The 12,170-nt window shown below is 39.6% G+C and overlaps 1 protein-coding gene across 1 annotated transcript in view; it reads right to left on the minus strand.

Moving 5' to 3' along the window:
- Nucleotides 1-9,485, minus strand: part of CHMP2B (charged multivesicular body protein 2B) — a 29,755-nt gene extending 20,270 nt beyond the window's left edge. The window contains exon 1 of the mRNA XM_065876504.1: nucleotides 9,232-9,485. Within this exon, the coding sequence (XP_065732576.1) occupies nucleotides 9,232-9,265 (34 nt within the window). The 5' untranslated portion in view covers nucleotides 9,266-9,485. The remainder of the gene's footprint in view (nucleotides 1-9,231) is intronic.
- Between the last annotated feature and the right edge of the window lie 2,685 nt (nucleotides 9,486-12,170).

Raw genomic sequence — 12,170 nt, forward strand, 5'->3', positions numbered from 1 at the left:
TTGCTGTCCCGTTTTTCATTCTGAGTTATGACCATAACAGAAATATGTGCAAGTACTGCTGACCTAGGAGAGATGGAGCGCTTGGCTCTGCCTATCCTGTGCTTCCCTGTCCATCCCGTTTCCCCCTCTAGTCAAGATCACTCCCTGAACTCTCATACGCCAGCACTTCTTCTACCTCGTGGGGCACTGTGAAGTGTTTCGTAGCAGGTGGCTATAGGAAACTTGCACAATGTGAAAATACATGGGAGTGCCTGTGGCGTGCTCTCTCTGTTACCATTTGGTGAGGTCCAAAGGGTCTGGGAACTCCCCCATCCACCACCCTCTCCTCACCCACCACCCTCTCCTCACCCACACCCAGCACAACACTGAGAAAAAGCCACTCAGGCCTGCTCCACTCTGGGAGCTAAAGCCTGTCTCAAGCCTTTCAGGCTCTTTTTAACTGAACAAAAGAAGGCATGTATACATTAGAGTGATAAGATCACTGATGTAAATTTTGGACTTAAGAAGATACAGACAGAAAAGCTCATTCTGTACTCTTTGGTTCTGAGCCAATAAGGCCTATCTGCTTACAGAAAAAAGAAAGAAAAAAGCCAAAAAATAAAAAATAAAATCTAAAAGAGCCTCTCATGTGGTCTAGCTCACTAGAATTCTCTACTGGGATTTGAGGCCAAGCCCCAACTTGGACTATGGCTGTCCTTCTAGACCCTGCTCATCTACATGCTATTTGCACATCTGAGGCTTAAAGCAAAAAGTGGTTACCAACTGCAAATACAGACATTCATTAATTTGCGAGTAATATCCTCTAAAGTGCCTATCGTTTGAGAAAAGAGAGGGGGCCTGTCTCAAGCTTTCCGGAAAGTTCAGGATTACTGCCCCATGAGCGCTAAGGCACAACTCACCGACTGTACCACTCAGCTGGATTCAAGCTGGTCTCTTAGACAGCATCCGCGTACCATGTACTGGGTTTGCCACTTTACTATAAGGTCATGATGGACTTTTTAATCTAATATATTTTTTCTGCTTTTAAATATATTTCTTCAGAGAAAAATCATTTTGATTTATGCAACTTTATTGCCTACCAATTATCCTGAATCTAATGATCACATGGGTTGAGAAAGGAGCACAAAATGCTCCCACATCCTGCTTTACCATCTCCATTAACTGGGTTTTGGAAATCAAGATCCAAGAGGAAAGTGAGCTTCCTCTTCAGATTTCATGTGCAAGCTCTGCAAGCTAGTATCAATGGAAATAGTGGGTACTCTGGCACTGGTATAGTGGGACAATGGATATTAGATAAACCCTGATCGTGGCTATGAACAGAAGAGCTGGGAGTGTGAGTTCAGCTAAAGCAGTCATGGTGGAGCTCACCAGTGAACAATAAAGGGGGATGGGGGTCCTGGCCATTTGGGGCTATACCATTTTCTTAGGTTGATGAGGAGAAAAAAACTGCAAAAATGCTCCAAACTCAAAGGTTAAGGGGTAAGAAACAAATACTAAAGGCCAGTAACCCAAAAATACCAGCTCTAAAAGCCAAATTTACTCAGAGGCAGAAGGACAATGACAATGAGAGAGTGGGTGAGGAGAAATCAGAATTTGATATGCAAAGCAAACTTGTTTCTCAGGCTTTGGACATGATATATGAGAAATCAGGGAGAAAAGGTATCAGCTTAATTAACCAGTTTTAAACACATGAAAAAGAAAAAATAAAAACAAAAATAAATAAACTATAGGAAACAGAAAGGACGGTAGAGAATCATGCCAACAGCTTTACTCTATACATAGATCCACTTAAGAACAAGGTTGAAGTTGAAAACCTCAGCAGGACTCACTTGGGAGGAAGAGGTAGAACACTAAGAAGAGAATAGGAGTCTAGCCCTAAGGTAGGATAAAAGGAAGCAATAAGGAATGTTTTTCCCCCACCAGTAAAGTCTCAAAAGTCACTCAAGCCCTGAGGAATTCATTGAAATGAATTTGTTCATTATTATTAAAATATCAGTGTTTTCAAGAGCTGAAGGAAGGTTTTGAGATGTCAGCTGTTGGCACATCTTTGGGTCTTATGTGGTTCTCAAAGACACAGCCTTTGGCATCATCATCAATAACAGCTTCAGAAAACTGTCAAAGGGCAGTTTTCAGCTTAGATAAGTAAGGGAATGAGGGAATGACCCTTTGAAAGAACAGTCTCACAGATATATGGATGGACTTGAAGGTAGAAAATGGTAGCATGAAAAGAAATACCAGTCTTTGGTATCATGCTTGGGATGGAGAAATACAGAGGAAAGATATTTTCCTACAGAAATATCTGTTCCTAGGCTTCTGAAAGGGCCTCCTGCCTTGCTGTTCTCTATGCCTAGGAGGTTCACGTACCAGATTATCACATGACTATTTCTTCTCAACATTCTGTTTTTCCCTCAAATGCCACATAAGTCGGGAAATCTTTTTTCATCACTCAGGTAACCACTCTCCCACACACACAAACAACAACAACAAAAACAGCAATAATGGATTTGGGGGGGGCAATAGAGGAAATTTTGAATTTCATTCCATATTAAATAATGTTATTGTATACTATTAAATTTTTTGAGAGTCATCATGGCATGTGGTTATACAGGTGAACATCCTATTCTTGGGAAATATTTGGTGGACTATTCAGAGATAGTTTCATTATGTCTATAACTTACCCTAAATAGTTCAACAAGAACCCACATGTGTGTATATAAGTACATATAAAGATATACAAACATAGAGGAGGGAGAGAGAGAGCAAATGTGGCATAATGTTAATAACTGGTGCATTTAGGCAATGCGAAAATGGGTGTTCATTGAATACTGTCACTTCAACTTTTCTGTAGATTTGAAATTGTTCAAAATAAAAAGAGAATAGTCTACATTCCTAAAAATTAAACAAATAAATAAATAAAAGTATGAAAAATTTTTGCTCAGAAAAATGCTCAGAAGAGAGAATGGTGCTCCTGAATTCCTTATTCAATTATTTTTCTTTGGTGTGCCAAGAATTTAGGGACCAAACAGAAAGTAATTTGAGTTTTTAAATATTCAGAATAATAATCACTCTGGGAACACACAACACGCTAGGAAAGATCTGGGTACTTACTGTAGGTAGCACCATAAGAATTTTGTATTTTACTTGGAAGAAAGCAGAATGTTTCTGAAGGGGATCTAATATATAGAGATGGTAAATTTTATTCCTTCTTGAGCTATAAAAAATGTGGCATCACAACTGACTCTTGACAGATTTATCCAACTTAGTCAAAACTTCACAGGTTCTGAACTCTGGAAAACTAGCATACATGGATACCACTCCAATGAGGCAAAACCCAAGAAGCTTTGTTCCTCTACTGTCAGTAACATTACTCAAATTATCTCTAAACTTGTACTAAGGTTCGAGGTGAACGGCGATAATATGGATGTAGACTATAGTAAGCTCTGGATACTGGGAACACAACTTTTGGTTAGTAAATGCTACTATTTTGGAATTTACTCTCTAAATTCTAAACTGCTGCAGCTATTTTCATTTATGCTGAAGACTCTCTGCAACCTTGCAAATGTGGAATGAAGGAAAAACTTAGAAAAAGCATAATCCAACTTTGGAAGTGCGTGAGGATCTACTTTGATTCTGGCGAATGCAAATCGGGAAGCAGATGGGAATTCTATGCAAAAAGTCATCATAATTTAAAATATGTCAGCGTGAGAGAGAGTATGGTATATGCAGATGAATATGAGAAGTGTTCTTGGAGAGTAAAATGACATGGCTAGAAAGGAAGACAAGGACCAGATCAAGCAGGGCCATACATACCTTATTAAAGAGCATTCACTTGATCCTTTCAGTGCTAGAGACTCAATAAATGGATATATACTTAGGAGTAGCATAGTAAGATTTGGATTTCATATATATCAATCACACAGGCAACTCTGTATTGAGTTGGCCAAAAAGTGTCTTTGGTTTTTCAGTAAAAATAAAAGACACATTTTTCATTTTCACCGAGAACTTTACTGAACAACGTATTCACCATTTTGTTCCACTACCTTCTGCCATTTTTCAGGCAACTTCATAATTCCATCTTCCCAAAACTTTTTATTTTTTTGAGAAAAGAACTGTTCCAGGTGCCTTTTACAGTCTTCCAGGGAATTGAAATGTTTTCCATTAAGAGAATTTTGTAAAGACCGAAATACATGGAAATCCGAAGGTGAAATGTCCGGTGACGGCAGATGAATCAGAACTTCCCAGCCAAGCTGTAACAGTTTTTGCCTGGTCATCAAAGTAACATGCAGTCTAGCATTATCTTGATAGAAGATTATGCGTTTTCTGTTGGCTAATTCTGGATGCTTTTTGTCGAGTGCTGCTTTCAGTTAAGTCTAATTGGGAGTAGCACTTGTGGGAATTAATCATTTGGTTTTCTGGAAGGAGCTCATAACAGAGGACTCCCTTCCAATCCCACCATATACACATCACCTTCTTTGGATGAAGACCGACCTTTGGTGTGGTTGGTGGTGGTTCATTTTGCTTGCCCCATGATCTCTTCCATTCCAGTAGCCAATCACATGCAGAAATACAGTCAAGTTTTTTTTCATTAAACTTATGTGGAACCCAAACATCAAAGTGATTCACATAACCAAGCTGGGGCAATGGATTTTCAACGCTTGATTTGGATTTTTTGAGTATGTTGGCTATCTCACAAGTGGTATAACATTGATTGTTCTCAATTAATGTCTCGATTTGATCCCTATTTGATCCCTATCAACTTCCAACGGTCTACCGGACCATGGAGCACCATCCAGCAAGAAATCTCCAGCAGGAAACTTCGCAAACCACTTTTGACACGTTCGATCAGTCACAGCACCTTCTCTACACGCTGCACGAATCATTTTTTGCATTTCAGTTGCGTTTTTACCTTTCTTGAAATTATAAAACATAATATGCCGAAAATGTTTTTCTTCCATCTTCAATATTAAAATGGCTACACAAAAATTCACCAGCTTTGATAAGTCTTTTTTTTAAATGCACGCTGATATGACAGCCATTACACACAATCTAACAAAATTGTTTCGAATGAAGTTAAAGACAACTAAGTGCTACTAGAGCCATCTTACAGAAAAACACAAACAAACATTTTGGCCAACCCAATAGATGAATGATTTAAAGGCTATGAAGTTACAGGAAAGAAACACAGAAAAGTGATGTAGTAAAGTGTAAGATAAATGGGATCCGAATAAGAGCAAGGAAGATCAAATGTGCCAAACATTTAAGAGGCAAAAGGGATAGGACTTGGTAATTAATTGAAGGTAGAGGGCAAAATCAAGAAGTGCCAAACACTAGAATAGGAGAACCCAGTAAAGGAACTGACTTGAAGGAGATGGTGATGAATTCTGTTTGGGATCTGTTTTAATTTGAGGTATCTGGGACATCAAGGCGGAGATGCTTAGCAACTATTGGATATATTGGTCTGAAACTCAGAAAAATATATCTAGAAATACACAATTGGGATCCGTCAGCACTTGGGTTATATCTAAAATAATAAGAGTTTAGATAAGATCATGTAGGGAGAGAATGTACAATTAGAATAGTGGTAGTTCAAGATGGAACCAAGAAAAATACTAACATTTAAAGGGCAGGTTCAAATAAGAAAGGAAGAAAGGAGGACAGAAAAGGAAGAAAGGAAAAAAGGAGGGAGGAAAGAAGGAAGGAAGAAAGAAAGGAAAAATGAAAGAAAAACATAAGAAGAAAAAGAGTAGTCAGAAAAATTTGAGGAAAATTAAGACAGTCTTATGTCATGCGAGCTGAAAGAAAATTTCAAGGAAGAAATTATTGTCAAAATCAAATGCAAAACATAAGCCTAAAAAATGACCACTGGATTTGGTGATCTAGAAGTCATTGATGATCTTAGCAAGATCTCATTCATTACATGAGATGTAAAACAAACTGCTGTACAATGGGGGGCATCAGAGAAGTAAAGAAGTGAAGATAGGAGACATCACCACTCCTTCGAGAGGTTTCGGTGAAGAGCAAAAAGAGACTGGAAAATACTCCCTAAGAAAATGCTGGGTTAAGGGAGAGTCAGGAAAAGGAGGGTTGTTTCCAGTTCTACCACCATTAGAAATTAAAGTTCTAATACTAATTCTGAGAGAAAAGAGTCTGGCTCACAGACAAAAGGTAGGTGTACATGGTACCTACCAAAAGCTGAGAATTCCATGTACTTAGCAAGAACAGCAAAATTAAACTGTGCCACAGGCCCTCCAATAAGAAGAAATAACAATGATAATACCCAAAGAGATGAGGTCCTGGCTCTGCTGTAGGCCCGTACCCAAGTTAATTTAGTAGCTGTGTGATCTTGGGCAAGTTACTTAGTCCTTTGCCTCTCAGTTTCCTCATCTATAAAGTGGGGATAATAATAGTACTTATAGGTTTTGTAAGAATTAAATAAGATACTGATACAAAATGCTAACAGTGCTGGCTTGGAGTAATACCTCAAATTTGTCTTTGGTGAGGATAACAGACAAAAAGTATATAGTGCCTAAAGAACTTCACTTTTTAAGAGGCATATTTAGTTGTGCATTCATGACAAGTCCTCATGGCATCCTGATTCACAGGTTCATAATTAGCTTAATAAATAGGTCACCATTAGTCCACTTAGGAAAAAAACAAAAGAAAAACAAAAAACAAAAAAACACTGTAGATAAACACATTGCCATATATATGCCTTATATATATGTGTGTGTGTGTGTATAACTTATAAATCAGTAAAAGTACTCAACTGTAATTTCAAATTCAAAAGAATCTCTTCTTTAGCACTGAGGTACAATTCTCATTAATTTTTGTAACAAAGTATACACTGCAGAGACTTGTTCATCTTTATGTCAAAAATGAATTAAACATAACTCTGAATAGTAATAAGTGCTCTAATGTTGTCTCCCTTTTTAATTTACATGTGCAGTATTCTTTAATGATATAGTACTCAACTCTTCTAGCCAATCCAAAGAGACAAAAAGATTCAATTATTCTCCAGCTCTATAGGCAGTTACATATTTTCTTTTATATCAGAATTCATTATTGCTGAAACAGATAAAAAGACAGCATACAGTAAAAGATCTTGTGATCAATAATCAACGAGTCTAAGGATCTGGGAGAAATGCATAAGAATACATTTAATTTCATAGTATATAGCCTCATTATTGCTAAGAAGAATGCTGTCACCTTTTAAACAAAACACCTGATTTTTGATAAAACAAAGAATAAAAACATCAGTAAATCTCTAGATCAAAATAATGAAAGTACAGGTCGACAGTTAAGATGTCATTAAGTGATCTGAATTGACATGATAATTTAAGAAAACGTCAAGTATGCAGTTTGGTAGTTATAGTAAATGTACACAGTGGCCAAATTTATATTCAGAAATTTCATACACAGATCTTTAAGACAGTAGTATAGTTCCTGCCAAAAGTCCTTAGAATCTTTTTCTCGCAAATAAGTGTATTTAGCAAAAACATTATTTCTTGGATGAATTAACCTAACTTCAAATAAATATACAGTTAAACACCCTCACTGCACATCCTCATTGTCTTTTTTTTTTCTGCTCTATACTTCAAGTACAATAATCCCTAGATTGCCAAAAGCACCAGGAAGCACAGCACTAAAAATATAGAACTGATATTCATGTCTTTGTAAATATTTTACAGATATCAAGCAATTAAAGCCAGGATGTTTGGCTTATAATGTTAATTTTTAAAATTCAATTTGTAACATCACAGTAAGAAAGATGCAACCCTTTTCCTCTGTTTAGTAAATTCTCACTCTATAAAACTGAAACAAAAAAAATGAACCTTTTTTTCCCCTGGAGTACTATACAATGACTGAAAATCATATTACTGGTACTGAAACACTGAAAAACTAAAGTGCCATGTTAAAGATTAAATAGGATTCTCAGGTAAAACACACGTAAAACTCATTTCACATAATTGTATTACTTCCTATCCCAATTTGGTAGTTATTTCAGGTGTTGTAAGTGGTATTTCTCAGTTAATAAAAGGTCAATTTCACCCACTCAGAATAAGCAAAAATATTATTATGCTCTGTGATAAATTAGGGGTAAAATGACATTATGTGTTGAAGTAAAGGGTAGGGTGGCAGGGTAAAGATGATGTTTTTGTCATCCTCCACAAAATAATTGTGCTGGCATTGGAAAAGTCACTACAAAGGAATGAAGGAGTTACCCCAGGTCTGGACTGAGCACCCTGTTTGTACCAATCACTGTCTAGCTACCACTGCTCCTTTTGTGGCAGAGTTAGACCCCTTACAAAGAAGTGATTCTTCGACTGAACCAACAACAACCTAGATTCAACATGTAATGAGAAACACGATTTTTAAATAACTTGAATGAATTTGATTCCTAGTAGAGTCAATGAAACTATCAAGACTAATTAAACAGTTATATAAACACATATCACAGTCATTCCTTATAAATACCCATTTGTATATTCCTGTACATTCATTTCTTTCCCCCTTAACATGACATTGAGCTAAATGTCTGAAGCAATGCAAGTATCTTAAAATGTAAACTTCTATGCAGATAATGCATACCATATCTCTTTAGATAGCAAAAGATAATCATAAGGGAGAAAAATCTACTGTGAAAACTAAGTCCAGGCACTTCCCCTGGATTTCTTTAATTTTTCTACCGGTGTCAGTCAAGAAGCATTTTTTTCACGTCTCTATTGATGGGGTGTTCCTAGGGCAAGACCGGCCCGTACCCAAGTTCATTTTGTAACAGTAGCCTAGTACACCCTCCCCCACCTCAACACAGGTTTCCGGTTTGGATGCCCAGAAGTAGTACGGCTCCAAACTGAAGGAGCAGTAAACCAAGCAGGGGAAACCAATAAGAAATTCATCAAATCACCAAATCTAATGACACTCAAGGGTCAGCCGCATCCTGCCTCCTTGTATGCTCAGGATCCCGCTAAAGGAGAAACCTGGGGGCGAGGCTGTTAAGGACTATGTTATCAGAGAGAGGAAGCCAGACTGCCCAGGTGAGGTTGAGGTGGGGTGAGTCAGAAGAGATAGGGTAACAGAAAAGTGACGCACGAGGTAGGTCAAGTGGTTACCTGTGGGGCCACTTGATCCAGCCCCGCCCCCAGGAACAGCAACAAGAATCGCGGCCGGAAGCCCGCAAAATACGCCGGGGAAAGACAGAGCTGGGCCCCTTCGGCCCGGCCTGGAACTCACCATCCACGGTTTTCTTCTTGAAGAGGGACGCCATGGTCAGGGACCGCGCCCGGGCAGCCCGGCTCGGCCCGGTCCGGCCCGCGACTGGGAAAGAACCGGAGGGAAAGGACAGGCCTTTGGAGGGCTCGGGATGGCGGAGCGGATGGGCAAGAGAAGAGGGTGGGGTCTCTAGACAGGACCCGCGGAGGGCGGGTATCCACGAACCCTACCGCAGCGGAGTTGCCCTCAGCTCAGGTGACCGTGAACTAAGACACTTTTTGGAGAAGTCACTTGCAGGCAGCGCCTGCGCGATCTGCGCGCGCGCCTGCGTACTGCGGCGCCTGAAGCTGCAGCCGCTGCCCTCAGTTCAGCTGCTGCCCGCTCTCCTGCTTGCAGCGTCCCAGTGTGATGAATCTTGCGAGGCTAGAGGTGGTAGCAGTGCGCAGGAGACTGCGGGCTGTGTCAGGTAGCTTCTAGGTGCGGATTCCGTGCTGAATGCTGACAGAGATGAGCCTTACTTAGCGCTCTTCTTGCCCCGGAGAAGCTGGAAGTAAGGGGGTCCCCAGAATCCTAGGACAAGCGTGGGTCGTCCTGGAACCAGTTGATTTACGACTATCCCCTTGCTGTCTGTATCAAGGCATTCATAAGTGCAGGGGCTGGTGTTAATGCTGAGGTCCGATCCCCGGTGGTGTTTGTCTCGGGAGTTCACGTTCTTTGGGGCCCTGACTTGCTCAGCGGTCTCTCCGACGCCACCCACGCAGCCCCCTGCCGGACCCGAGGCGCTCACTGCAGCCCTGAGCCCGAGGCTCTGACCACCAGGTGTGGGTCTCCGGGGATCAGGTTTCTAGGCTTGGGAGTGGCGGGGGAGGAAGGGAATGGGGAGCAGCTTCCTTAAGGCAACATTTTTTATTTAATGTTCTTGGCTGGAAACATGAAAAAAATCCATACACATTTGTTGTATACCGGTTTAAATGTCTCCAACTCTATTTCTTTAATATCTCAACTTCTTGTAATTGCTCAAGGAAAATTTATGGCTACACTGTGAACCTATTAGAATGCTACATACCTGTACATTGGTATTCACTGTGGAAAAAAGCTCCATATTATGTAAAAGGAAAAGCATAATGAATTATTTCAAGAATCCTGTGTATAAGTGTAAATATGGGAAACACTGTCTTTGGATCAAGACCTTGAGTTCATCGTTCATTTTGTGAGTGTGTGTGTCTCTCTTTCTCTGTTTAATATATTATTTTGCTATTTGGAATCTTAATTTTGCTTTGAACTTTTTTCTCCCAACCTATTAGTGCTTTAAGCAGCACTGCCTTCCACAGGATGAAAATCATAGTACCTTTTTTACAAAGATGTGATTTATGATAGGAAGACACCTCAATAATAGTATCAGTATTATTAGTCACCTCTGGCTTTAAGAATCATGTCTCAAGGATTTTTAAGTATTTGGGGTAGTCAGACTTTCCTTCCCCATTTTTCCGCCTCTTGAGACATCAAAGCCCTCAGAGCCACTGATCATCCCGCTGTTGCTGCTAAGATTTAGCTAAGAGCCTGCTCATGAAAACTTTCTCAGAATAACATAGTAGTATGCAAGGTATAATCATCTTACTCCTTCTCAAGTTATTTGAGATATTGTGGGAAGGTGAAGAAGTAAGGAAACAGGAAAAAAAAAAAAAAAACATAAGCAGTAAACAGCCTCTGCCCCCAAGTCCCGGCCTTTCTTGGGGTAAGCTCTATAGCAAAAAGGCAGTTTGCCCTGGCTGCCTGTTGTAATGAATAGCATTGAGCTGTGCTTGAGTGCCTGAGAGGCAATAAACTGTGATGTGTCTAGTGATCGTATTCCTCCCTGATGCAGTCACCCTTGTTTTATTACTCCCACACAATCCCCCCCACTGACCCAATTGTAACAGTTGGGAAAACGCCAGAATACTTAGCAACCATATGGAAGACCCTCCAAAAGTGCACAGCAGGAGCTAAAGGCAGGGCTTCCTCATTACAATAAAGACAAAATAGAAATATGCAGTATTTAAGCTCAGCACTCAAATAGTTTAATTCTCTGGTTTGAAGCAGGCTGAAATGCAGCTGATAAGCAAACTGGCATCCATTCTGATTAGTTGCTGGCCAAACTACTGGTTTATATTTTGTAGATCACTCGTTATGGAAGGGCAGGTACACTTAAATATAACTGAGACTTAGGACACCAAGGTGCCATAAATTAGAATACAATGGTATTTTTCATTTGTTCAAAACCACCATCATCGCATACAAACTCACTGAATCAACAAGACATATATATAAGCATAGTGGATAGAGAAGATGTTTTAATGTTATTCTTTTTAAACCTCATTAAGAAATAATGAACTAATATTCTATGGTCATTATGACCCAATAATAGTCTTCCAAACTGCTCAGGCAGTGAAAAATATATTTGTTTTATACCTAATGACACATACCATGTTTTGCGTGAAGAAACAAATACAGTTCCTCCATCATTTTCTCTTACCCGCTTTCCTACCAGGTTTTTCATCTTTTATCATTTACTTGTTACTCTCTGACACGAATTCTGACATGTGGGATTTTTTTCCCCACACGAAGCCATTCTCCAACACCAGCTGGGTGTCCTACGACTCAACTCAATTCCGACACCATCTACTCAGATATATAGCATCAGATCCACATCATAAGGGCTCAGTCCCAAAAGATCATCCTCACTTCAGGTGCCAGTCGCAAGTCCAGGTTGTTACCTGTGCTTCTGACCAAGCGTCCATAAATCAGAGGTTCCTATGACCCCCCTCCTTGGGTTTAATTAATTTGTTAGATCGTCTCACAGAACTCAGGAAACCAGTTTATTCACTAGACTACCAGTTTATTACAAAGGATATTAAAGGAATCCACAGCCAGATGAAGAGATACATAGGGTCAGGTCCTGAATGCAGGTTCTTTTGTCTCCA

Source organism: Phocoena phocoena, chromosome 4 (assembly GCF_963924675.1).
Source record: "Phocoena phocoena chromosome 4, mPhoPho1.1, whole genome shotgun sequence".
NCBI lineage: Eukaryota > Metazoa > Chordata > Mammalia > Artiodactyla > Phocoenidae > Phocoena > Phocoena phocoena.